This window comes from Mycteria americana, chromosome 13, assembly GCF_035582795.1.
Source record: "Mycteria americana isolate JAX WOST 10 ecotype Jacksonville Zoo and Gardens chromosome 13, USCA_MyAme_1.0, whole genome shotgun sequence".
NCBI lineage: Eukaryota > Metazoa > Chordata > Aves > Ciconiiformes > Ciconiidae > Mycteria > Mycteria americana.
Genome location: NC_134377.1, coordinates 9,650,692 through 9,677,274, shown reverse-complemented (window position 1 = coordinate 9,677,274; position 26,583 = coordinate 9,650,692). Strand labels below are relative to the sequence as shown.

At 57.9% G+C, this 26,583-nt stretch overlaps 2 protein-coding genes across 2 annotated transcripts in view; one reads left to right on the top strand and one right to left on the bottom strand.

The window, feature by feature from the left end:
- SVOP (SV2 related protein) overlaps window positions 1-26,583 on the bottom strand; it is a 243,850-nt gene that overhangs the window by 52,532 nt on the left and 164,735 nt on the right. The window lies entirely within an intron of this gene.
- Window positions 95-26,583, top strand: ACACB (acetyl-CoA carboxylase beta). The gene is made up of 52 exons (XM_075516576.1): window positions 95-461; window positions 3,732-3,864; window positions 4,359-4,497; window positions 4,771-4,880; window positions 5,053-5,134; window positions 5,614-5,712; window positions 6,030-6,139; window positions 6,398-6,508; window positions 6,692-6,901; window positions 7,160-7,330; window positions 7,648-7,809; window positions 8,081-8,244; window positions 8,713-8,863; window positions 8,949-9,052; window positions 9,707-9,788; window positions 10,294-10,439; window positions 10,521-10,671; window positions 10,824-10,958; window positions 11,477-11,623; window positions 11,741-11,929; window positions 12,294-12,394; window positions 12,478-12,566; window positions 12,647-12,771; window positions 13,190-13,303; window positions 13,392-13,505; window positions 13,894-13,983; window positions 14,089-14,207; window positions 14,464-14,601; window positions 15,070-15,169; window positions 15,261-15,368; window positions 15,563-15,619; window positions 16,029-16,070; window positions 16,148-16,363; window positions 16,464-16,619; window positions 17,222-17,425; window positions 17,951-18,106; window positions 18,499-18,621; window positions 18,842-19,111; window positions 19,415-19,512; window positions 19,681-19,801; window positions 19,996-20,106; window positions 20,652-20,795; window positions 20,879-20,999; window positions 21,165-21,261; window positions 21,455-21,551; window positions 21,797-21,932; window positions 22,255-22,432; window positions 22,901-23,013; window positions 23,703-23,857; window positions 24,128-24,298; window positions 24,967-25,103; window positions 25,233-26,583. Exons 1-52 carry the CDS (start codon window positions 97-99, stop codon window positions 25,357-25,359), a joined length of 7,089 nt encoding a protein of 2,362 aa, XP_075372691.1. The 5' UTR covers window positions 95-96; the 3' UTR covers window positions 25,360-26,583.

The following is a 26,583-nucleotide window of genomic DNA, read 5'->3' as shown; positions in this document are numbered from 1 at the left end:
TGTCTGATGGGATGTCTCCGTGCCTCTCCCCAGGCCAGGTGAACGCTGCCGTCCTCCCTGCTCCTGCTGGTACTGGTGCTGCTCATCTGGGCCAAAATGTCCGACCCCCAGCTTGGGGAGGAGGAGAAGCCAGAGCAGACCCCGGCAGAGCAGCCAGCAGCTCCCACCATAGCCAAGCGGCCAACGCAGCCAAGCCCCCCGGCCCCCAACCCACCGCCACGGGCTGGCAAGGCTGCAGCAGGGGAGCAGGAGCAGATTGCAGTGTACAACCCTGCTGCTCTCCGCCGGCCGGCCCTGGCCAAATTCGTGCTGGGCTCCTTCGAGGACACCTCCTCCGATGATGAGCTGGTGGCAGCGGCCTTCAGGGTGGGCAGCCGGCGCAGCAGCCTGGCTGGGGCAGGGGGGACCGGTGCTGAGCCCCCCGCTGTGACCGCCCTGCTGGAGCCTGCCACTGGCATCAGGTACGATGCGTGGGGTCGGGAGCAGCGGTGGTACAAAAATGCCCTGCTTGGGGCGGGCAGATGATTTTTGTGGGTGCATTTCTCAGGGATCCTGTTGCTAAAATTGGGGTGCAGGTGCATGTGCAGGTGCTTCTCGGAGGCCCAAATCAGTGCCCCAGTCCTGCCCCCTTTGACTTGGTGCTGCATGAAAAACCCTGATAATAAGGTTAACGGCAGAACCCCAGGAGGAGCAGATGTCTCCGAGCACTCTGTGTGACGGCAGTGCCATGTGCACGAGCGCAGCAAGGACTGGGGCAGGGGTTGCTCCGTTACAGTGAGTTCGGATGTCAAAGAACGGGGTGGAAAGTGCTTTGAGTGTGCATGGCGTTCCTTCAAACGCAATCCCCAGCACTGCAGCCAAATTGCCCAATTGCTCCCGTTTTCTCACAGCTTCCTCTCTCATTTTGCTGCTTCTCTGTGTCCCTGTACCATCTCCCGGTGCCGGGAAAGGCTGTGCCGATGCACCGGCCGCAGCCGTGGTTGGCACAGGATGGGGGTGCATTGGGGAGCAGGGATTTTCTTGCGTGGCAAGACGAGATTGCACATGCGCTTGCATTTGCACATGTATTTGTGTATGCAAAGGTTGTCCTGTGCCCCCAGGGCTAGATCCCACAAGGACCTGCTCCTGCTGCCAGGTTCACTTGGCTTCTGCTCTGGGGGGGATGCTGACACGCTCCCGGTATTGCGCATGGGGAAATGCAGCATCCTGGGAGGATGGGGGTACGCAAGGTGCTCCTGTGCTGTTCCCGCCCTTCCTCTGCCCTTGCAACTACAGCAGAGAAATTTAAGGGAGAAAAGTAGCTCTTTGGTGGTTTTGCCATGAGTCAATGAAAAGTGGAAGAGCTTTGCTCCATGGGTAGCTTTGCAGCAACTTTTGCCCAGTGCTGGCACTGGCAGGGCTGCAGGGCAGCTTGCTGCTGCCTGCTGGCTTGTGCTGGGCAGCTTCCCGTGCGAGCACAGCTGACGGCCATTATAAATAACTGGAAACAAAGCGTTGCTGCCCAGCTCCTCCTGGCTGCTCCACTCACAGTTAAAAATAAAAGACCTTTGGCTGCAGGGACATGTTATGAAACCCAACAGCCCACTCACCGAGCACAGCCCAATGGCATCTTCTTGCCTAGCTGGGGTTTTGGGCGGTTTCATGCACCATGCTGCCGGCGAGGTATCGCTGCTGCTCATCTGCGCTTTAACACGGGAGGAATTTCCTTATGTTGCCATCCAAGTCATGTTGTAGACGTGCAGTTTGCAGGATGGGACGGGTGCACTGGCACAGGCTTTGCGGTGGGGTTCGGGGCTGTGGGAGGGAAGCGGGCAGCGCGGCCGGCCCCGGTAGAGCAGCAGAGCTGCTGAGCAACGTGGGGGATGCGCCGGAGTGCAACAAACCTGGCACCACTCAATGTAGTGCTCCAGCTACTTGAAAACACTCTGAGTGCATGGAGAGATCAGGACATTTCCCAACCTCCCAGGGGGTTTTGACACATTTCCCCTTAAAATAAATGTGCCAAGTGCTGCTCATGTGAAATCGGCTCATTCTAGGGGGGGGCTGGTCCTTCTTCCTTTCCTTATTTATAGCACATCCGTAGAATAACAATCAACAGCTCAAAATCTGGCTGAGTTATGAGGGAGCAATGTGAAACTGCTAATTAAAATAGAAAGTTGCTTAAAACTCTGGGCAGAGCCGTGGGAAGGCATGTGCCCGGCTGCCGGGGAGGTCCCTGCCTGCCTGCGATGGGCTGCCGGTGCTGCCAGACCCTCCTGCGCCGGCCACCACCGTGCCAGGAGGTGGGAGGCGCGAGGGCTGCCTTATAGCACTGCTGGGGCCGGAGCCCTGCGGAGGGGCTGGTCCAGCCGCCTGGCCACCAGCACAGCCCGCTCCGACTTGCCCACTTTGGGGATATACGATGGGGTGTGAAACAAGGAATAGACTCCGTAGGGCATGGAAATGCCTTCAGTGGAAAACCATGGTAGGGGTGAGTCTGGCCGGCAGCGTGGTGAGCCTGGGAAGGTGTTTTGGGGTTGGGGAGCAGGCAGCGCGGGCAGGATGGGGTCTGATCTGGCAAGGAGCTGCAGCTGCTGTCATTGCAGGCTGTGTGAGAGCAAATTCGCAAGGCAGCTGCTGGGAGCGGTGCATCACGCTCTTTGCAAGGTTTCTCGCAGAGTGCTGCCTGCTCTTTGCTCCCCCTTCGGTAACCCTAGCGCAGCTCGGGGTGGTCTTGGAGGGGCACCTTTGGCTGCACCCCTCAGAGACCTGGTGCTCGGTGCCATGGGGTTTGGAGGCAGCAATCCCACTCGCCTTGCACGGACACCGGGGAAGGGATGCTCTGTGCCATCCCGTGTCCTGTTGCCTTTCCTGCCACCCGCACCACCCAGCCAGGCTGCTCCAGGAGTCCTCTGGGGAAGTGGGGGATAGGTACAGCTCTGCAAAGGGGTTTGGTGTGAACCAGGAGCAGCAGAAGCTTTGCAGCAGACCTCGGCCGCTGCAAAGGGTCATTTGTGCATGTAACGATCCCGGCAGCAGGAGGAAGGATCTGTGTTTTGGCTCCGTTGGAGTCTCCCCATTCCTCATCCCTTGGAGCAGAGTGTGGTGCATTTCCAGCTGTAACCGGGCTGCGACCCGTTAGGGGTGCAGAAGCAGGCATGGCCGTGCTGCAGCGGTAGCAGTGCTCTGGACATACGTGTGCTTCCATGCACTGGCCAAAAACCCTGAGCAAAACCCTCTCTGCTCCCTGAAATGCAAACCCCAGGGCTTTTGTCCAGTGCAGTGGGGTCTTGGGCCAGTTCCTACGTCTGCAAATCTGCTAGTTGTGGTGTTTGAATGAATGTGGACCCACAGCTGCTGCGGGGGGTGTTTTAATTGCGAAACATGCTCTGTTCACCCCCAATTACTTGCCCCATATAACTCAGCTGAAAGCAGTTTTCCTCTGTGGTGTTGCAGCGGGTGTTAGATGTCCCTGGAGAGATCCCGGTGCACGACAGGGAGCGGGAAGCGAGGGAAATGAATCTCAGTGTTCCCTGTGTGTGTCAGCAGGGTGAAGGGTTTTGTTGCTTTCCTTGGAAGAAACCGCGGAGGGGGCACAGTCTGGTCTCTAGTGCCCACTGCTGCAGGCTGCCGGGCTCCCTGCAGACCCGACCCCCCAGGGAAGCCCGAGTCAGCGGCAGCACACGTCGTGCCTGGTGAGGGTTTGCTTGCACGACTGTGGGCTCACTGACGGTCATCGTGTCCCACCGCAGGCCTAGCATGTCCGGGCTGCACCTGGTGAAGAAGGGCCGTGAGCACAGGAAGATGGATCTGCAACGGGACTTCACTGTCGCCTCACCAGCAGAGTTCGTCACCCGCTTCGGGGGCAACCGTGTCATCGAGAAGGTCTTTCCCCGTGCACCCCTGCTTTTGCCTGGGTGGTGGGTCATTGCTTTTCACGGCGGCATCCTCAAGCTTTGCCCAAGTATCCCGTGCCCACCAGGCTTGGACCGATGGCAGTCTGGGGCAGCCCAGAGCTGTTTGTCCCCCAGCTTCACCTGCCCTCATGGGCTGGGAGAGGGAAACCCTCCCAATGCTGCCTTTGGATGGAGGTTGCTTGCAGTGGCTTTGCACGGCAGGCACAAATGAAGGCTGAAGCCCCGTCCTTCGTTAGCCCCACTGCCAGGCATCAAAGCTGCTGTTAAGGAGCCTCCTGCTCCACCGGCACGTACAACTGGCTGTTGCAAAGCACCTGCATTAGCATGGCTGCCCTGCTTTGCTCACCACCTGTACCCAGCCCTCGTCCCTGCGCTGCCGTCCCTCGGGGCCACGTGCCCAGCCCTGCACCCCAACAGCAAGGAGAGTTTTCAGCCTGACACCCCACCTCCCCGTCCCCCCAGGTCCTCATCGCCAACAATGGCATCGCTGCTGTGAAGTGCATGCGCTCCATCCGCCGGTGGGCCTACGAGATGTTCCGAAACGAGCGTGCCATTCGGTTCGTGGTCATGGTGACCCCTGAGGACCTCAAGGCTAATGCAGGTAATTCCTAAATCATCCCAGTGAGGGATGTCCCCTGCCCTGAGGCTGAGCCAAGGCAGCCCTTTTCCTTCTCCCTGCACTGCTGCTTGGGACAAGGCTCTGCACAGCCCAGGGTCACATACTTTCCTGTACAGCCAGATCCAGGAGTAAATAATTTCTCCCCCCTCTGGCCTCCCTGGGATGGAGGGTTTGGGGAGGGGGTGCAAGGGGCAGCATGCGAGTGGGGTGTGGCTCAGGGACTGGCTCCCACCACCGCCATGCATTGTCTTTCAGAGTACATCAAAATGGCAGATCACTACGTGCCCGTCCCCGGGGGGGCCAACAACAACAACTACGCCAATGTGGAGCTGATTGTGGACATTTCCAAACGGATCCCAGTCCAGGTAGCAGCTGCTTGCGGGCCTCCCACCTCTTTGCTGAGGGAAGTGGATGGGGAAGAAGGGGCACTCAGAAACGGGGTGACGTCCCTCCGTGCAGAGGAGCCAGGCATGATGCTGTGGGTGATGGGAGGATGCCAGTGCAGGGAGGTAATGGCTGCTCCTTCCTTTGTGCCAGGCGGTGTGGGCTGGCTGGGGACATGCCTCGGAAAACCCCAAGCTGCCAGAGCTGCTGCAGAAAAATGGGATAGCTTTCCTAGGTAAGGTCTCGCTGCCTTCCCAGCGCTGGAGGGAGCAGTGGGCATCGGGCTAATGTGTGCATGCACGCTCGGTCCCTAGGGACACTGTGCTGGGCAATGCCCGTTTTGTGCATCTGGCGTGTCCACCCTGCAGTGTGGCAGTCCCCAGGCCAGTTTCCTGGAGGTGTCCCAGGAATCCCGCTGTTTTCTGGTTTTTCCCTGTAATGCTCATGCTGATGCAGCATTCACAGGGGAATGTTGGGTGGGAGCAGACCTCGTGGGCTGCCCAGCTAGGGGACATCCCGGGCTTCCCTTGGAGAAGGGTCAAGCTCCATCCTGAACCGGGCAGTGGGTTTGGGGGGGTTTTCCATGCCCCTACTCTTTGCAGAAGGGCTGATGGTGCTGGCTCAGAGGGAAGCAGCTTTCTGCAGCATCCGTGGGAAGGGGATGGGCTGGCTGGCCAGGCTGGCCCAGCTCACCCCTTCCCTCCTTGTTCGAAGGTCCCCCCAGTGATGCCATGTGGGCACTGGGGGACAAAGTCGCATCCACCATTGTGGCTCAGACGGTCCAGATCCCCACGCTGCCATGGAGTGGGAGCGGTAAGCGTCTCCTTCCCAGCCCCACACACCCTCCCCGCTCCCCCGTTTCTCTCCTCCTTGCCTCTTCTTCTCCCCCAAAGCAAGTGCCAGGGTTGGGGTCCCCAGCCCAGCTGGCTGCAGCGTGGCTGCAGGTACCAGGGACCCCATTGCAACCAAGCAGCTGCTGGTTGGGGCAGAGGGTTTTTTGCAGATGGGGTGCATGGAAACAAGGGAAATGTCACCTGCCAACATGGGGTCCCCAGCTCCCTGGGCACAGCCAGCATGCCACCCCAGCCACGCCGCCCTGGTGGTGACTGTAGCCCTGGCTGTGCCTGCAGGTCTGGTGGCCCAGTGGTCTGAAGAGGACCAGAAGCATCAGCAGACGATCAGCATCCCCCTTGAGACATACACGCAGGGCTGTGTGAAGGAGGTGGAGGAAGGCCTGGAGGTAAAGCCGAGCCCACGGGCAGCCGCTTGTCTCCCATCCACCATTATTTCTCCTGGGAGCCTGCATGCCCTGGCCCTTTTGGCCTCCCAGCACACGTGACAGTGATGCAAGGATGTTTCAGCAGTAGTTTGTCTCTGCATGGATGTGGCTCGGGGCAATCCTGCTTGGGGATGCATGGGGCTGGGACAGGGTGGACTGTCAGGGTGATGGGTTGGGGTCCAGAGCACTTCAGTCACTCCAGCCCTTGTTCCCCCTCAGGTGGCCAAGAGGATCGGCTACCCACTGATGATCAAGGCAGCAGAAGGCGGTGGGGGCAAAGGCATCCGAAAAGTGGAGGCAGCGGAGGAATTTGGCTCCTGCTTCCGGCAGGTGAGAGGTGTCCAGAGCCCCCGTCCTCATCCCCATCCCCCTCCCATCCTGGGGCACACAGCAGGGTCCTGCTCCCACTCTGGGTGTCTCGTGCTTCCCACCTGGGCTCGCCACAGGACCTGCCTCCCTCCCAGGATGAATTTGGGGGGTGATGCCATAGCATGACCCTCTCCCTCATGGCAGGTGCAAGCAGAGGCGCCTGGGTCCCCTGTCTTCCTGATGAAGCTGGCGCAGCACGCACGGCACCTGGAGGTGCAGGTGCTGGCCGATGAGTACGGCAACGCCATCTCCCTCTTCGGCCGCGACTGCTCCATCCAGCGCAGGCACCAGAAGATCATCGAGGAGGCACCCACCACTATCGCAGCACCCTCCGTCATAGAGGTGATGGAGCAGGTGGGTGGCCCTGGCCTTAGGGCAGCGCGAGGTTTTAGTGAGAAACTGGTCTGATCCTTGCTGGGTTTCTTGTGGTTTTTGGCACCTGAGGCTCCTAAGAAAGGGAGGGACCCCCCGAGCTGAGCAGGGAGCCCCAGCCCTTCTTGTCTCCTTGGGTCCATGCAAAGACACTGCTGCCATTTTGTTCGGGACACCCTAACTCTGCTGCAGTGAACAGAGGGTCATTACTCCCCACGGTGGTTTCACCCTCTCCTGCAGTGTGCGGTCCGCCTGGCCCAGATGGTGGGCTACGTGAGCGCGGGCACCGTCGAGTACCTCTACAGCAAGGACGGGAGCTTCCACTTCCTCGAGCTGAACCCGCGCCTGCAGGTGGAGCACCCTTGCACAGAGATGATCGCAGATGTGAACCTCCCTGCTGCCCAGCTGCAGGTACCTGAGCGCACATGGGCGACTTTGCGAGGTGTGTTAGATGAAGCAATTTTTTAATTTAGGGAGGAGTGCTGGGCTGGAGCCTGGCAGAGGGAAGCTCTGCCATATACCAGTCCCATATACCAGCATGTGGGGTGCAGGTGGAAGCAATGTAGCATCCTTCCTTTGTCTCTGACTCCCCACTGGGAGCAGCTTCCTGCAGCGTGGTGCCTCCTCCCCTCGCTCTTCATTCAGACCATCTATCAGTGTCTCCTAGTTGTAATTTTGATGCTAAAGTCTTGTTCTGGCAGCTAAAGTCCTCCTTGTTTCTCGTGCAGATTGCAATGGGCATCCCCTTGCACAGGATAAAAGACATCCGGGTGCTGTACGGGGAGAGCCCCTGGGGCGATACACCCATCTGCTTCCACAGCCCCACCAACACCCCCATGCCCAGGGGCCACGTCATCGCCGCCCGGATCACCAGCGAGAACCCTGAGGAGGTGAGCTGGGGGGACGAGCATTCATGCACTGGCCCCGCGCATGGGGACGGGGGGACCCTCCCACTATTGGGGTTGAATTGGGCACGGTCCTCCCCGGCCAATGTTCATGGGCTGTTCGTGGGCATGCTTCAATGTTCAATGTTCAATAACCCATGGGATCAGTGAGATCCACATGCAGACTGATAAATGGCACAGGGATTCCCCTTCCCTGTATACTCTGCATGAGTCTCAAGCCTGGTTTCTCCATGTCTCCTGCTCTGTCTTCGCTCAGGGTTTCAAGCCCAGCTCGGGGACGGTGCAGGAGCTGAACTTCCGCAGCAGCAAGAATGTCTGGGGGTATTTCAGCGTGGCGGCGGCTGGGGGGCTGCATGAATTTGCCGATTCCCAGTTCGGGCACTGCTTCTCGTGGGGAGAGAACCGGGAGGAGGCCATCTCGTGAGTGGCGGGACAGGGTGGTGACCTCAGGAAGCCTCGCAATCACTGCATGAGCTGGGAAAAGTGGCTTTTATCTGAGAGGACCAGAATGGTGCTGCTGTGCTGAGCGGCTTGTTTGTGCTGCAGAGACTGTCTGGCCAAAGCCAAAGTTTTCAGACTGCGCTGGTGCTACGGCCCCAGTTCATCAACCTGATCCTTAAAGACATGTTGTAGTGATCTGCTAAGCATGTGCTTAGTGCCAGTGAGCAGCAATGTTCATTCCGTAACTGAGCAACATGTAACGAGTCTGTCATGGGTATTTAAGTGTTTTATTAAGTCAGTGCTGACTGTGGGGCTGTTTCATCCAGGCGTGAGGGTGCCCAGGGCTCAGGAGCTCATCACCCCGGTCCCCGTGGTTCCCCAATTTCCTCTGCTGAAAGCCAAGCACCTCCTCATTGGTCATTAATGGATAGTTTTACTCCCTAAAAGGAACATGGTGGTTGCCCTGAAAGAGCTGTCTATCCGCGGGGATTTCCGGACCACAGTGGAATATCTGATTAAGCTGCTGGAGACAGAGAGCTTCCAGAACAATGAGATAGACACTGGCTGGCTGGACCATCTGATCGCTGAGAAAGTGCAGGTGGGGGATACTGTCTGCCTCAGGGTCGCCACTCCCCTTCTGGTGTAAGGCAAGACCCAAACCCTGTTATTTTTGCCCCCGACAGGCAGAGAAGCCGGACACGATGCTGGGTGTTGTCTGTGGTGCTCTGAACGTGGCGGATGCTGCCTTCAGGACCTGCATGACCGACTTCCTGCACTCGCTAGAGAGGTGTGGAGCAAGGGCTGCCCGACAGGGGCTTGGCCGTGCCATGGGCACAGGGGGCACAGGGATTGCATGTCCCAAAGGGTGGCTCCCGGCAGCCCGTGTAGCTCTTGCAAGCACGGAGACCTGACTGTTGCTCTCCCTGGGCCATCTTCCTTCCCACTTTTGCTGCAAAAGCTTTGCAAATCCGGAGGCAGTAGCACTGCAACAACCGGGAAACAGGGGTATCTGCTGTGACTCACAGCTCTGGCTTCTCGGCTATTGCTTTATCTGGAGAGGGGAAAAAGTTTCACACGGTTGGGAAAACAGCTTTCAGGGGAAAGTGGCTTGGCTGAATGCAGCTTGCTTTTGTTTTTGCACTTGAATGTCAAGGTTGTTCCTCCAGCCTTGGAGGACGCCCGGGGCTCTCCCCCACGCCCTTATCGGAGCATGTTTTGCTGGTGTCTGGCGGGCCTCCGGATGCATTTTTACAAGGCGCTCACGTGGGTCATTTAAAGCAGATGCTTGTCCCCTCCGGTCACCTTCGCGCCCTGCCACAGTCAGCTCACAGCCCGCGTGGCCTGACGCCAGCAGCACCGCTGACATCTCGCACACTTGGCTCCCCGCCGGTGTGCAAGGCAAGCAATACTTGTGGTGCCTGACCCATCCGTTGTGTTTCAGGGGGCAGGTGCTTCCAGCAGCCTCCTTGCTGAACATCGTCGATGTGGAGCTCATCTATGAGGGTGTGAAGTACGTTCTTCAGGTGAGGACTGGGCCGTGCTCCTCCCAGACCGGCCACAACGCTTCTCATGGGGACAGGGGTGCGTGCTCCTGTCCTGAAGGAGAAAGACGCAATAAATATGAGGTTGTCCTTTAAAAATGTGCAACATAAAAATGAGGTTAATAACCTCATTTTAACTAGACAGACATTTTCATACATCTTGTTGCCCTGAGTTTAATAAAGGACCTCCTTTTCTTGCTTTTAAACCCAATTAGTTGAACTTCATGCAAAAACTCCCTACTCACAATGAAAGCAGCAGGTGAGCCATGAGTTAAACCAGCTCCAGGCTGCAACTTGAACCTTTGGTGCAGCCTGAGGTTGCTGCCTCCTGCCCTTCCCGGCACAGCCCCGTCCTGTGGCAGCATGCTGCTCCTGCACTGGCGCGAGGAGATGCTCCTCACCCCCCCATTACCACCAGCCCCCAGAAAGGCCCTTGCACGTGTTTCAGGGGGTTGCACTGAGGGCTCTCCCTGGCTGCTGCCCGCAGGTTGCCCGCCAGTCCCTGACGACGTACGTCATCATCATGAACCGCACTCACATAGAGATAGACGTGCACCGGCTGAATGATGGCGGGCTGCTGCTCTCCTATGATGGCAACAGCTACACCACCTACATGAAGGAGGAGATCGACAGGTACCTCCCCACTGGGCCCCCCCCCCCCGGCCTTCCCCGCTGACCAGCAGCCGGTTGGTGAGACCTTTCCCTCTCCTTAAGATACCGGATCACCATTGGCAACAAAACCTGCGACTTTGAGAAGGAGAAGGACCCGACGGTGCTACGCTCCCCCTCCGCGGGGAAGCTGCTGCAGTACACAGTGGACGATGGTGGTCACGTAGCTGAGGGGAACGTTTTTGCAGAGATCGAGGTGAGTTTTGCAGAAGAGCCCGGGGGACATCCATTCCTGCAATGCTGGTGGACGGCAAAGATGAAACCCACCAACACTGCCGTGATGCTCGAGGCGCTCTGCGGTGCGCAGGTGCCACTCGTTCCGTGACCGTTTCACCCGTCCTTGCCCAGGTGATGAAGATCATCATGACGCTGGCAGTGGAGGAGGCTGGGCGGGTGCACTACGTCAAGCGGCCGGGCGCGCTGCTGGAGGCGGGCTGCGTCATAGCCCGGCTCGAGCTGGATGATCCCACCAAAGTGAAGGCTGTGAGTCTGCCAGGAGCCAGCCACGCTGCTGTCCCCTCCCGTCCGCTCCCAAGCGGCATCCCGTGGGGCACTGGGGATGCTTGCTGGGGGACAAAACAGAGGAACTGCCCTGACTGGGGCATCAGCATGGATGTGTCCCCATGCTGGTACAGGGTGGCACTTGCATGGCCATGCCGCATCCCCCAGCCAGCTGCACTGGGGCTCGACTGGCTGCTCCGCGTGCCACGGCGCTGCTCTGCGTAAGCATCCCATGCACGCTTACTTAGTGCGCAGAAGCTCACATGCAAGTTTTTAGTGTATCTATAGCACTGTCTACATCTCCAGTTTTTCTGCATTGTTTTCACGATGGGGCACTGGCAGAGACATGAAGCTGAATGTTAGGTGCTTCCTCTGTATCTAACCAAAAGCAGACACTGGAGGGGTTGTGCTCGTTTCTCTGGGGCAGCTGCAGTTCTCGGGGGGCTCTGCCTCATGTTGGCAAGGACCTGGGCAAGCCCACCTCTCTCTGCCCTCTCCAGGCGCAGCCGTTCACGGGGGGGCTCCCAGCCCAGCAGACTCTCCCCATCACCGGCGAGAAGCAGCACCAGGTTCTCCGCAACATGCTGGACAATCTCACCAATGTCATGAACGGGTACTGCCTGCCCGAGCCCTACTTCAGCACCAAGGTGGGTGCTGGGGACAAAGGTGGTCCAGGGGTCCTGCCCCGTTGCCTCATGTTTGCCATGATGGCAAGACAGGCAGCGCCGGTGGGTGCAGGCAGCACCAGCTTCTGCTCCCCGCAGGTGAAGGAGTGGGTGGCACAGCTGATGAAGACCCTGCGGGACCCCTCCCTGCCCCTCCTGGAGCTGCAGGAGATCATGACGAGCATTTCGGGAAGAATCCCCCTGTCCGTGGAGAAGTCGATCCGGAAAGTGATGGCACAGTATGCCGGCAACATCACCTCTGTGCTCTGCTGCTTCCCCAGCCAGCAGGTGAGCGGTGCGGGGGCTGCACTCCCCAGCTTGGCCTCCGCTTCCTTTTTAGCTAGAGCTAGTTAGGAGTTTCTGCCTGAATTTGTCCTGCCCAGAGATATTATAAAATACTAAATGAGTGAGGGAAACATTTGTGGGTTTATGCTTGTGTTCTTATGCTTCTGTTCTTATATTTGTGTGTTTATATTTGTGCTTTTGTATTTCTATATTTATTTGTCACTTAGCATTTTTCACTTGGGGGAAAAAAAACCACAAATGAAAGGCTCTGCGTGCTGCAGCACTGTCCCTAGGCAAGCTGGGGAGCTGGCAGCCCTGCGGCCACGCTGCCCCAAGCTGCTCCAGACCCTGTGCCCTCTCCCTGCAGATTGCCAATGTGCTGGACACCCATGCGGCCACACTGCAGAGGAAGGCTGAGCGGGAGGTCTTCTTCATGAACACGCAGAGTGTGGTGCAGCTGGTGCAGAGGTGAGACCTGCACTCTCCATGACCCCCCTGGTCTCCCCACCACCGCCACCTCCTCGCAGCACGCTGGGCTCTCTGCTCCCCAGGTACCGCAGTGGCATCCGGGGCTACATGAAGGCAGTGGTGCTGGACCTGCTAAGACGCTACCTGCAAGTGGAGACACAGTTCCAGCATGGTGAGGGCTCAGGGGCTCTCCGGAGGAGTCTGCGGGGCTCTCTGGGGGGTCTGCAGGGCTCACCATGCTCTGCCCCACAGCTCACTATGACAAGTGCGTCATCAGCCTGCGGGAGCAGTGCAAACCCGACATGACTCCCGTGCTGGAGAGCATCTTCTCTCACGCCCAGGTGGCAAAGAAGAACCTGCTGGTGACCATGTTAATTGTGAGTACAGCCCATGCCCCGAGACACCAGAAGTAAAGGCTGGCAGCAGGGAAAAGCCCATAAGCTGAGGCAAGCTCTACATCGCTGCGGGTACAGGATGCGACTGTGGGTGGCTGTGACAGCCCTGTGCTTTGCCCTTGAACGCAGGTGGACACCTGAGAAAACGCTTTTCTGCTCCTCTGTATAATGCATCCCCAGGGTTTGGGTTTTGCATTCAAGCGTCCATTCCTGCCTCGTCAGGGGGACTTTATCTCCCCTCTGTAGCGTTGCATTGCTGCACTTGGTTCAAAGAGCAGCATTTTGCCCATTTTAGCGCCTGGGGTCTTGTCCCCGTTGCCCGTGCAGGGCTGGGGGTGTGGGATGAAGCCATCCTGCAGCGAGGGGCCTGAGCCGAGCCACGGTGGTGCATGCATTGCAGGACCAGCTATGTGGCCGTGACCCCACACTGACGGACGAGCTGACGGCCATCCTCCATGAGCTGACGCAGCTCAGCAAGACCGAGCACTCCAAAGTGGCACTGAGAGCCCGGCAGGTCGGCAAGTGCCATGCCGTGCCGTCCCCATCCCTGTCCCCGTCCCTGTCCCTGTCCCCCACGCTCCCAGCCGCCTCTCCCCTTGCAGGTGCTCATCGCCTCTCACCTGCCCTCCTATGAGCTGCGGCACAACCAGGTGGAGTCCATCTTCCTGTCCGCTATCGACATGTACGGACACGAGTACTGCCCTGAAAACCTGAAGGTTGGGAATCACGTGATTTTCCGCAGAGGGAATTTGGCTTTTGGGTGGCTTTGGTGAGGAGGTCTGGCTGCAAGAGGCTTAGCCTTAAAAATAGCCAAAAAAGCAATCAAAGCCTTGCTGCAGTGTCAGTCCTGTGCGGAGCAGAGGAGGGGTTGCTGCCAGTCTCCATCCCCTGCTCCTCACCCCGTTTGGCAGGGGACTGACATGTGGATCCATGTCTGGGTCTGGCGGTGTCCCCATGGTGGGCAGGGTGTCCCATGGCACCTTGGTGGCCAGTCCTGCACAGCCCCACATTGAGAGGCCCCTCTGGAACGTGCCTCCCCCATCCTGCCATGGGGCAAGGGTGTCCCACTTCATCCTTGCCCTAAATTTTGCTTTCTTCCTCCAGAAACTGATCCTCTCAGAAACCACCATCTTCGATGTGCTTCCCATCTTCTTCTACCACACCAACCAGGTGGTGCGCATGGCGGCGCTGGAGGTGAGGGCTGGGGGGCCGTGGGGGGCACGTGAGCTCTAGGGGGTGGCATGCATGTGTGCAGTGGGAGCAGGGGCACGGCAGTACCTCCCGCCGTCCCCCTCCCAGGTGTACGTGCGGCGCGGGTACATTGCTTACGAGCTCAACAGCCTGCAGCACCGGCAGCTCTCAGATGGCACCTGCCTGGTGGAGTTCCAGTTCATGCTGCCCTCCTCCCACCCAAATAGGTACGGGGGCCCCTGCACGCCTGTCCCGCTCCCCTGGACATGCTCCTTTTTGCAAAGCTGTTGGGTTTGTATCATCTCCTCCATGCAAAACGTGGGTACCCTCAGAGGGAACTGCCTGCCGCTCTCTCCCTTTGCCAGCGGAGCAGGATGAGCCCTCTCCGGGTCAGAGTGTCGGAGTGGGACCTGCGTGGTCCCTGTTGGACCCAGGAGTGGTGCCTCCACCCATGGCTGATGGCTGCCTTGCTCCCCTGTGCAGGATGTCTGTTCCCATCAGCATCTCCAACCCTGACCTGGCCCGGCACAGCACCGAGCTCTTCATGGACAGTGGCTTTTCTCCCCTGAGCCAGCGGATGGGAGCTATGGTGGCCTTTGACAGATTCGAGGACTTCACAAGGTAGGGGTGCAGGGACATGCCTGGCTGGTCGTGTATGTGCCTTTTGGGTGCTGCTGTGGTCGTTAGAGAGCAAAAGCGGCTGGAAGAGCCAAAGCTGGCAGCAGCTGGGCAGTGCTCGAGGCAGCTCCTGTTCCTCCCACAGCCAGAGGTTGGGGCTGGGTGATATTTTCAGTACAACAGTTACCTGGTGGGGACATGATATGTCATTTGGGGACATGTGGAGCCTGAAGGGAGCTTGCCTGGCATGGGTTAAGCATCTCTGTGCATTAACACAGCAGTGCTCAGAGCTGTGTTTCATGAGCTGTAGCTTTGCCGTGGGCTGGTGGAGCCTGGCTGAGCTGGTGTGTGCCCCCGGGCCACTGCGCTCGTACCCGCATCCCTGCCACAGCGGGTCTCTGGTGCTGTCCCCTTGGGCAGGGGACGGGCACGACGTGCTGACTTGTGACCTCATCCCCACCATTTGGGCAGGAACTTTGATGAAGTGATCTCATGCTTTGCTGACCCACCTTCGGAGAGCGGGCTCTTCAGTGAGGCACGAGCCACCATCTACGAGGAGGAGGACGCCAAGGTGGGCACGATGCCGTTGCTGTCCCCCCGAGGTGGTGCTGGGATGGCAGTGGTGCTCCTGGTCAGAGCTGACGGGGGAGTTTTGTTGCCAGAACCTCCACGAGGAGCCGATCCACATCCTCAACATCGCGCTCCACTGGGCTGACCATGCGGAAGACGAGAAGCTGGTGCCCATCTTCAGAGCCTTTGCCCAGTCCAAGGTCTGTTGCTGGGGCTGCACCCCCCTTTTTGAAGACCCTGCCAGCCAGGGCACCGTACCCCAAGGCACTGCCTCATCTCCACGTGGCTCTCCCCAAAACACTGCACCCCATGGCAGCCACTTGGGTTTTTGTTTGCTCCCTTGGTGGAGATGTTTAAGCTCTCATGACTGGTGGAGTCTTCTATTTCTGTGTAGAAAAATGTCCTTGTTGACTGTGGTCTCCGGAGAATCACGTTTCTCATTGCCCAGCAGGTGAGTGCAGACTGAGCCATCGACAGGCAGAGTGACTTTAGACACATACTGCTTCTGCCTTCCTAAAATGCCTAGAAACATTTATAAGTACCTTATAGACATAACATTGAGTGATGGGTGTACCTACTGTGCATCAGGAGCTGGGAACTAATTAATAAGGGATTCAATGAGTGATTTATCTCCTGTATTATCCTTTATGCTGCTAATGTCTCCAGTAAAGTGGTTCCTGCGTGGCCGCTCCATAGCTTTAAGCTGCCTTTAAAAGGCATTGATTATTCCCAGCTCTTTTCCCTTTGGGGGAGAAGGAAGCCTGCAAGGTTTTGTCTTTTTAATGAATTCACTGAAAATTGGAACACTCCTCTGCGTGCCAGGATTATTCATGTTGTCCTCTCTCTCCCCTTTGCTCTAGAGAGAATTCCCAAAGTTTTTCACGTTCAGAGCCAGGGATGAGGTAAGAGCTGTGGTTAGAGCAGAGCCCGTCCAGCGCTGGCTGATCAGCCGCTTGCTCACCCCTCCATGCCGTGCCAGTTTGCAGAGGACCGCATCTACCGGCACCTGGAGCCGGCGCTGGCCTTCCAGCTGGAGCTGAACCGCATGCGCAACTTTGACCTGATGGCCATTCCCTGCGCCAATCACAAGATGCACCTCTACCTGGGCGCTGCCAAGGTGCAGGCGGGCGCCGAGGCCACCGACTACCGCTTCTTCATCCGCGCCATCGTGCGCCACTCGGACCTCGTCACCAAGGCAAGGCGGCGCTGGGTCCTCCCGGTGCACGGGCAGAGGTGGGTGCATTTCAGGTGCAGGGGTTGCGCTGGCCGCCCCTGAGCCACCCTGTGCACTGCAGGAGGCTTCCTTCGAGTACCTGCAGAACGAGGGCGAGCGGCTGCTCCTGGAGGCGATGGATGAGCTGGAGGTGGCCTTCAACAACACCACCGTCCGCACTGACTGCAACCACATCTTCCTCAACTTTGTCCCGACGGTCGTCATGGACCCTTCCAAGGTGCGTTTCTCGGTGTCCTGTTTCCCGCTGTCAGTGCAGTGCTGATCTGGGGACAGAGGCTGTGTGGTCCCTCGTGCTCGCTACCACTGCATGGACAGGCAGCCACCCCCCACGCTGGCTGTCAGACCCGGTCCCATCCAGTGCCCACCCGACCCTGGATGGGGGTTGGATTTGGCAGCCCCAGAGGCTCCTGCAGCTTAATTTCTGTGTCAGACCTTCACTGTGGGCTGTTTTCTGGGGAGGTGCTGAGATTTCACACTTTGCAATGATTAGGGCTTTTTGTACAGACTGGGACAAGCAGGCAGTTCACTGGAGGGCACGAGGGTGGGTGGCAGGCTCTTCCCCCGGGCAGTGTGCAGTCTGAAGGAGTGGGGCTGTGTCCGTTCAGGAGGATGTGGTGCACTGTCTTTCCCCAGTGGAGAGGCTGGATGGCAGCACCAGCCTCTGGGGATGGAGAGATGGAGAGAGGGAAGGGGCTTGCCCAAAGCAAATCTGAAATGGCTGTTTGGGGTGGAGATGCAACACGGCTGCTCCAGCCTTGACATCAGGGACAGTGGTGTCCCCGGGGCCACGGACCCATCCATGTGCTGTCCCGTGCCCAGATCGAGGAGTCGGTGCGATCCATGGTGATGCGCTACGGCAGCCGCCTCTGGAAGCTGCGGGTCCTGCAGGCCGAGGTGAAGATCAACATCCGCCTGACGCCCACTGCCACCGCCATCCCCATTCGCCTCTTCCTGACCAACGAGTCCGGCTACTACCTGGACATCAGCCTCTACAAGGAAGTGAGGGACCCCGGCACTGGCAGCGTGAGTAACTGCAGGCGGCAGCTGCAAACGGGAACCCAACCATGACTGCTTGAGCAGCTGTCAGCTACAGCGAAGCTTTGGGGTGGTTTCTGCAAAAATCCTCGTGCACCTGCAGTGCTGGTCTGTCCCAGAGCCCCTGGGACTGTGCAGCAGCATTCCCAGGGCTGGCCCGGTTTCACTCCCCTCTGTGCTGCATCCAGTTGGGCACCTTGAGGTGATGCTTTTCTCCAAAATGGTGCTGAGCCCCAGGGGTGTTGCTGGTGTGTAGTCACGCAGTTTTTGGTCTGGGAGGTGAAGGTCGGTGTTAGGGTGTTGCTGGTACTTGCAGCACAGCAGTGTTGCACTCTGCAAAGAGTGGGGTGGAAAATCGTATTGTTTGGTCGAGTAGAGCCACAGGCATGAGCATCTTGGCCAGGCAAAGCTCGGCAGTGCTCCAGCCCTGCGGGGCTCTTGCACCTTAGCGTTGCAGAGAGGACTTGCCCGCGTGCCGAGGGAAGGCAGCCAACACTCTGCCCTTCTCTCCAGATCATGTTTCAGTCATACGGGGACAAGCAAGGGCCACAGCACGGGATGCTCATCAACACCCCCTACGTCACCAAGGACCTGCTTCAGGCCAAGCGGTTCCAGGCGCAGTCCTTGGGCACCACCTATGTGTATGATTTCCCTGAGATGATCAGGCAGGTGAGGCCGGCTGAGCAGAAAGAGGCTCCAAATTATTGCATTTGCTTTTCTTCCCCACCCTCCCCAGATATTCCCATCTGGGGAAAAGACTCCTCTCCCCTCAGCTGGCAAATGAGAAAAAGAGAAGAGCACAAGTCCCAGCATTTTTGGTTATATGAAGCATTTCTAAACCTATTCCTAGCTCTTGCAAATTGCTGTAGTCACACTCATGGAGGATGTGAACCAGAAAGCCCTGTGCAAGGAGGTCTGCAGCAGGGTGGGGGCTCTAACGCAAAGTTTTGCTCACCCCAAGTCCCAGCCTGCTGCAGGAGTGCCCGTCTGCGCTCGGTGACAGCCTCAGAGCTGCCGCAGCCCCCTGCTTTCAGCTTGTCCTGTGCACGGTGTCTCTGCAGGCTCTCTTCAAGCTGTGGGGCTCCTCAGAGCTGTACCCCAAGGACGTCCTGACGTACACCGAGCTGGTGCTGGACTCGCAGGGACATCTCGTGCAGATGAACAGGGTCCCTGGAGGGAATGAGGTAGTGGGGGAGGATTTGGGAATGGGGTGGGAGAGAGGAGCTGGGGGGAAGCTGTGCTGCGTCAGGTGGGAACGGCTGGTGTTTTCCCCAGTCCGGCTGTGTTTAAAGCCTGGGAGATGCTCCTCAAGCAAGCATTTTGTCTGTTGGTTAACGCAGTCTGCAGCTCAGACCCCATTCTCTGGAGGAGCCTGCCCTGTGACCTTGTGCTGTTTTGGGGCAGGTGGGGATGGTTGCTTTCAAAATGAAACTGAAGACCCCTGAGTATCCGAAAGGCCGGGACATCGTGCTCATCTGCAATGACATCACACATAAGATCGGCTCCTTTGGGCCGGAGGAGGACCTGGTCTTCCTGCGGGCCTCGGAGCTGGCACGAGCCGAAGGCATCCCCCGTATCTACATTGCTGCCAACAGCGGTGCCCGCATCGGCTTTGCCGACGAGATAAAGCACATGTTCCAGGTGGCTTGGGTGGATCCTGCGGACCCCTACAAGGTGTGTGGGCACCTCCCCTCCTGCCATCACAGAAAATAACAGAGGACTTTGGGGAAGAAGGGACCAGAGCTAAACTGGGACATAAAACTGTGGGATCAACGCTGGGGGGTGAGCACACACGTGCACCCACTGCTGTGGGGATGGTTCCCTCCGCTTTCCCCAGTGGGGTGGAAATGGCTGCTCTGTCCAGCCCTGGTCCCTGAGCCACTGTTGATGCATAGGGTGGATTTGGAGTGGGTCCATGTCCCACGTGAGCCTGTGCACGGGGGCTCCACAACTCATCCTCCTCCTCTTTATTTTCAGGGGTTCAAGTACCTGTACCTGACTCCCCAGGACTACACAAGGATCAGCGCCATGAACTCGGTGCACTGTGAGCACGTGGAGGAAGGGGGCGAGTCCAGGTGAGCCCCACTACCCCATGGGACACACAGAGCCACCCTGAGCCTTGCCCTGCATCCCTGCCGGGATGCAGCTCCCACGTCCTAGCTCAGCATCCTCCCAGACACACCACACAAGTGAGCGCTTCCCCCTGTCCTGCTCATGCCACCATGGCTCTGCTTTCCTTGCAGGTACGTCCTCCTGGACATCATTGGGAAGGACAACGGATTTGGGGTGGAAAACCTGAGTGCCGCCGGTACCATCGCTGGGGAGTCCTCTCGCGCTTACGATGAAATAGTGACCATCAGCATGGTACAGCCGTGGGTCCTTCCCCTGCTCCACTCCTCCCCTCTCTCCTACTTGCTTTTAAGGTCACCCTTGGGGGAATAACAGGATGCAACAAGCAACCTAGTGTAGATCCTGCAGAGCCAGGGAGCATCGTTCTCCTGGTGCTCGCAGACTCTGCCGCAGCCCTTTCTCCCCAGTAACCTCGTGTGTGTGCCCAGGTGACCTGTCGTGCCATCGGGATCGGCGCGTACCTGGTGAGGCTGGGCCAGCGTGTCATCCAGGTGGAGAACTCCCACATCATCCTCACCGGCGTCACGGCTCTCAATAAGGTACAGTGCTCCGGCCACGTGTCCTCCCTGGCACTGCCCCTCACGCCACTACATGCGTGGGCTCTTCCCCTGTCCCATGGGAAGAGGTGGCAGTTCCCTGCGCGACACTTCATGGGACCTATCTGGAGGAGACACAGGGGAACTGCAGTGGGGCTCCTCTCACTGAGAATTGAGAGAATGTCACCCTGCAGCTATTTGGTATTGCTTTAGGGGCCAGTTCATGGTGCATTGCTCCTGGAGCAGGGCCGGATGGCAGAGCTGCCTGGCTCCGGTCCCAAGGGCAGGGCCCATCTCTGGGCAGAATCACACTGGTTTGAGCTGATTTGAAACCTGCTTAGCTAAAATGATGCACTTGTGAGTCCCTTTAGGTGTCTAAAGCAGAGTCCTTTTGCTTTAACATCACCCTGGTAGGCAGAGGTGGAAATTCAGCCTCAAACGAGAGGGAATGTGCCTGTACAGAGGTTTGACTTAACAAACAGAGCAAGGAGGGGTGGCTCCTGTATTAGCAGAGACCGAGCTGTGTTTCTGTTAATAATTCTGTCTAGGTGTTGGGACGTGAAGTTTACACATCCAATAACCAGCTGGGAGGCGTGCAGATCATGCACAATAATGGCGTTTCCCATGTCACCGTCCCGGATGACTTTGAGGGGGTCTACACCATCCTGCAGTGGCTCTCGTACATACCAAAGGTAGGAGGGTGCTGCAGGACGGCGATGTGGGGTGTTACTCCGTACCTGGCTGGTGACCTGCCCTTCTGGGCTCTCCCTTGCAGGATAACCGGAGCCCGGTGCCCATCACTGCCATAAGCGACCCCATCGAAAGAGAAATCGATTTTGTCCCTTCCAAAGTCCCCTACGACCCCAGGTGGATGCTGGCAGGGAGACCCCATCCAAGTAAGTGAGGGCAACCCGAGACCTCTACAGCAATGCTCCCAAACGTACCCTGTAGCTGCAGACCCCCCGTCCTGGTGCAGAAGGTGCTTTTTGCTGTGGGTTGGTGTACAGGGAGCTCTTCAGTGCTCACCGTTGCGCCACTCCGCTTTTCCCTGTGCTCTGCAGCTCTCAAGGGGACCTGGCAGAGTGGCTTCTTCGACCAGGGCAGCTTCCTGGAGATCATGAGGCTGTGGGCTCAGACAGTCGTGGTTGGCAGAGCAAGGTACTGCCGCAAGCAGGGGATGGAGCCCCGAGGCAGAGAGCGATGCAGGGAGGCTGCATGCACGGTCAAGCACACTCAAGCCCTGGCCGTGGCATTGCTTTTGGGATGGTGATGGGGGGAACATCTCTGGTGGGGCTGGGGTGCAATGTGGAGGGGAACTGGCCTCTGCTGAGGCCACCCTGCCTCACTGCAGGCTGGGAGGTCTCCCAGTGGGTGTCATCGCTGTTGAGACCCGCACTGTGGAGGTGACAATACCTGCGGACCCTGCCAACCCGGACTCGGAGGCAAAGGTGTGTGCGGAGACCTTAATGTGGGCAAGCAGCAGCTGGGAGGAGGTTGGAGGGGATAGCAGGGAAAAAGCTTATCATAATCCTTTGGCACGTGTTGATTTTCCTTAAAGACTGGTGAAATTAAGGGTGCTTGGTCAGTTTGTTTTCTTCCAGCTCTTGGACACCACGTGCCACCAACCTGCCAGTGTGGTGTGCCAGGAAGTACCGGCACCAGTCTCAGCAGCGCTGCTTGCCATCTTTTGCAGATAATCCAGCAGGCCGGGCAGGTCTGGTTTCCAGATTCTGCTTTTAAAACGGCCCAGGCTATTCGGGACTTCAACCGGGAGCATCTCCCGCTGATGATCTTTGCCAACTGGCGAGGCTTCTCCAGCGGCATGAAAGGTACCCACGCTTGGGGTGCCCAGATCCCCATGCTGTGACATACTACCACCACTTTTGCCACCCCACAGGGTCCTGGGGTGGCCCAGCCTACCAGGGTCCTGCCTGCACCACTCTGGGATGTGGGGCTGGGCTGGGGAGGTGATGGGGCATCACCAGGACCCAGGTCCCAGGGCTTGGTGGCTTCCTGCTGGGCTGGTTTTGGGGTGCTTGTTTGGTCTCTCCAATGGAGAAAGTGGCTTTGGGCAGCTCAGAGGAGGCAAGGGGCAATAGCCTGGCCCACGGCAGTCGTGGCGCCCAGCCACTGAGTCCCTTTGGCTTTCAGACATGTACGACCAAATGCTGAAGTTCGGCGCCTTCATTGTCGATAGCCTCCGGGATTTTAAGCAGCCTGTCCTGGTCTACATCCCGCCACACGCAGAGCTGCGGGGAGGCTCCTGGGTGGTCATCGACTCCACCATCAACCCCCTGTACGTGGAGCTCTACGCGGACAAAGAGAGCAGGTCAGCGTCCAAAATACATGTGCATCCTCCACAGCCCACGTGCAGAGAAATGAGAGCCAGTGCATGGGGTCTGCAGAGTCACAGTCCCGCGAGCAGAGACCTCTGGTCACTTGAGATGTGTATTTTTTACCCTTAAGTTAATCAAAGCCATCAGCTAAAAGTTCCAGGGCTCTTACAGAGCAGCGTGGCAGGTATCTCCTTGGGGATATCCTCTTGTGTCCAGCGAAGGCTGTGGGTGAGTAAAACATGGTTCTGGGGGTCAGGAGGCCTTTTCTCTAACCTGAATTAATGCACATTGGAGCAAGCTGTAAGGAGTGGGAGGATAGACAAGAATCCCAGACTGGAAACAAAACCCTTATAGGTTTTCTCTCTCCCTAATTCTTAGAAGAGAGAGTTGCCTGGACCTCTTGTCCCAGGATTTATTCTCCCATGCAGACCAGTCCCTGCTTTACCAAACTTTCCTTCCAGGGGGGGCATTTTGGAGCCTGGAGGAACAGTGGAGATCAAGTTCAGAAAGAAAGATTTGGTGAAGACCATGAGAAGGATTGATACGGTCTATGCCAAGCTCGTTGAGCAGCTGGGTAAGGGAAGGGCGTTTCAGCTTGTGGGCATTGGTAGTGGTAAGTTAAAACATGAGGCTCAAACACCACGGTGGCAACCATCAGGAAATCCTTCACTGTTCTTTTGTGAAAATTCTTTATGGCTTTTCTGATGGTGGAGCCTGCCAAGGGGATGTGGTGGTACTTTAAAACACCTGTATCTCCAGGGGGCTCCGTAAATAGTGCTGGACTTTTCTCCCATGCTTTGAGATGAAGAATGGTGATGGCCATGCTGAATCAGTACCTAATGAGACGATGCATAGTCATTAGAGAGCTGCACAGAGGCTGCCTTTAATGCACTGGGTCTCCTTTTGCCCTGTGATCAGCTCCTGCCTGCAGTGGATGGTGGGGCTGCACTGGGAGGTCCTTGCCCCCACACCTTTCCACCCTGCTAAAACACGGTCCCACAAAGTCCTTGCAAATGCCACCTCCCGCCTCTCTTGCGGCAGGCACTGAACACGGTGCAGCCCCTTTGTGGCCACGGCCTTCTGTGGCTGGGCTCTGGGCAGGGGTGTAAATGTGCCAAACCAAAGGGACATGATGCTGGGCACCCTTTTTCCTGGTGGGGGTGGCTGATGCAGGAGCACAGAGCGGAGCCCAGACCCCACGGTGGCCTGTGGATCCCGTCACAGGGGCAGTGGGTGGGCTGCTCAGCACGGCATGTCTTGTAGGGACCCCCGAGCTGTCTGAGGCACAGCGCAGGGAGCTGGAGAAGCAGCTCAAGGCCCGGGAGGAGCTCCTCCTGCCCATGTACTACCAGGTAGCCGTGCACTTCGCCGACCTGCACGACACCCCGGGCCGCATGCAGGAGAAAGGCGTCATCACGGTGAGCCAGGACATCGGTGGGAAGGGGTTTGGTGGTGGCAAGCCACCAAGTGGCTTTGGAGTGGCGGCACAAAGGTGGGAGGCAAAGTCTCCTCCTGGGGGTCTGGGCTGCAGCTCAGTGTGCTGTTCCTGCCTCGGGTGCTGCTCTCTGCTCCAGCCCAGCAGAGCTCTCTTCAAACCTGCCGGTGTGAGCTGTGAGCGAGCAGTCGCTGCACATCAGCTCCTCTTCTTTCTGAAAAGATCAAGCCAGGGTTTGCCCCCATTTCAACAGGACATCTTGGAGTGGAAGAACGCCCGCTCCTTCCTTTACTGGCGGCTGCGACGGCTGCTGCTGGAGGAGGTGGTGAAGGCGGAGGTCCTGAAGGCAAACAGCGACCTGAGCCACATCCACATCCAGTCCATGCTGCGGCGCTGGTTCATGGAGACAGAAGGAGCCGCGAAGGTACCCCCAGCCCTGGCTTCCCAAGGCATCCCTGCGGCCAGGGGGGTTCCGAGGGCTGTCACCTTGCTCTCCGGTTGCTCAGCCATTTTGTTGGTGCCTCCCTGAGGGTTTAAACATGCAATGGGAATGACCATTCTGCAGCCTGTGCCAGGGTGGGCGGCTGAGCAGCCCTGAGGCTGGGGCTGTCTCTTCAGAGCAGGTGACCTCAATTGGATGCTGGTGCTCAGCGGTAGCACGGTGGCCCCTAAATAAACATGGGCCTCCTCATTTTCTACCATCAGATAGGGCTTCCCAGGCAGAAGAGAGATTTGCAGTCTTTGCATTTGATCTGCTCTCAAGTGCAAGTGCCATGACACGCACGTCGCCCTGTCAGTCCTGTGCTTGCTGAGCTGGGAACTGAAGGTGTGCAAAGGAAACATATTTTACCTTAACTTTTTTCACTTTAAACAGTCCACGAAGCTTTCCCCAGTTTTGATTTCCAAACTGAACCTTTTCCTCGGTGGCTGTTACATGGGAGTGGGGGAGCGTGCCATGCTGTGCCGTACGTGCAGGACTGAGAAGAAAAATCCCATTGCCTGGTCGTGTCATGGGAGGAAAAAGCCCAAGGATGGGGGGGCTCAGGCTGTGCAGGCAGCAGGACCCTCTGCCCATGGTGCTGTTCTCCCCAGGGCTACCTCTGGGACAACAACCAGGTGGTGGTGGAGTGGCTGGAGAAGCACATGCAAGAGGATGATGGCACCCGGTCAGCCATTTGGGAGAACATCAAGTACTTGAAGCGGGACTACGTGCTCAAGCAAATCCGGAGGTGAGTGGCCACGGGAGCCAGGATGCGAAGGGCAATGCTGTCCCCTGGGTTGGTGACAGCGGGTGGTGGAGATGAGGCGGTTCTTGCTTCAGCCCCTGAGGCAGCTGCCCTCTCCCATCTGCCTTGCAGCTTGGTCCAAGCCAACCCCGAGGTGGCCATGGACTGCATCATCCAGATGGCTCAGCACATCAACCGTGCGCAGAAGGCCCAGGTCGCCCGTCTCCTGTCGACGGTGGATAATGATGGCCCATCTTGAGCCGGTGACCCGCGGCATGCAGGGCAATCGCCGCGAGGCAGGAGGGGCACCGGGACACGCTGCTGCTGCTCAGAGGCCAGACCTCACCTCCTCACCCGGTTCATCAGCCCTCAAACTGAAGTCTGGGACTCTTACTCAAGTGCCTAAATAAAGGATGCCAGTGTTTGTATTTTAAGCCATGAAGATGGTCTCTCCATCCGTGCAAAGTTCCCTCTGGCACTGGGGGTGTTCATCAGAGGGGCAGCTCAGCAGAAGATAAGCTTGGCCCAAGCCAAGTCTGGAGTCTGGACCTAGTGCAGAAGTTGGTTTTAAAAAGAATCTAAAATCTTTTACTGTGTTATAGTTGCAAGCCCTGGCCTTAGTCTTTAAAACAAGCACCAGTGTCAGACACGTCTCATGAGACTGGCCAGAGCTGGAAGTACAAACCGACTGGCTCAGGCACCAGAGGGGAGCGGGACGAAGGAGGAGGTCTCCGTATGGCCATGTTGAAGCTGAGCAGGCACTGGCACAAGGAAGTGTAAACCCTGCTTAAGAAGCAGTGTCAAACTGATGTTTTATAATAAACTCAGGAACTGTGAGGAGCAGTTTGTCTCATCCTTCCCCTTGCTGGGGAGCGATCAGTAGATGTGACTATGAGTAGCTGATGGCCCAGAAAAGACCTCAGCGAGCCATGCTGGGAGCTGTTGCAGCAGGAACAGCAACGGATCCACCATGGTTTGACTGACCCAACTGTTCCTCTCGCCTGTCTCATGTCCTTCTGGCTCCTGCCACAGCTCCTTTGGGTGTTTTCAGCCTGCGGCTCCTGTGGAGGATGGAGAGGAGGGAGGACACAGCTCTGGGTGCTCCTGCCCCAGCAACCCGGTTCCTCTGCTGAAGCACAGGAGCCAGGGTGAGCTCTCCATCTGCTTGGACCTGTACCTTGCTTCTCAGGTGGCCTTTAATCAGCTTGGTTCATGGAGGGGAAATTTGAATGTGTGCTTTCCAGTGCCTCTGGCTGTGTGGGTGTGTCATTTCACCAGCACAGGTTTAGCTTTGGCTTGCAAAGGGGGAGGCAGGATGGCGATGGAAGGTGGGACGCCTGGTTCAAGTGCAGTGTTGGTATTGCCGTGGTGTGGAGGTGTTGGACACCTCCTCGGTCATGGATGGGCTGGGGGCTCCCGCCAGGGTCTGTGGGGAGGTCTCCCTGTCCTGGGGGTGGGGGTGGAAAAGGCCTTATGAGATGCT

Coding starts and splice junctions, on each gene's coding strand:
- ACACB (XM_075516576.1), top strand. CDS start 97: ATGTCCGACCCCCAGCTTGGGGAGGAGGAGAAGCCAGAGCAGACCCCG. Junction 15,620..16,028: donor CGTTTCTCATTGCCCAGCAG/GTGAGTGCAGAC, acceptor CCTTTGCTCTAG/AGAGAATTCCCAAAGTTTTT. Junction 16,620..17,221: donor TCGTCATGGACCCTTCCAAG/GTGCGTTTCTCG, acceptor TCCCGTGCCCAG/ATCGAGGAGTCGGTGCGATC.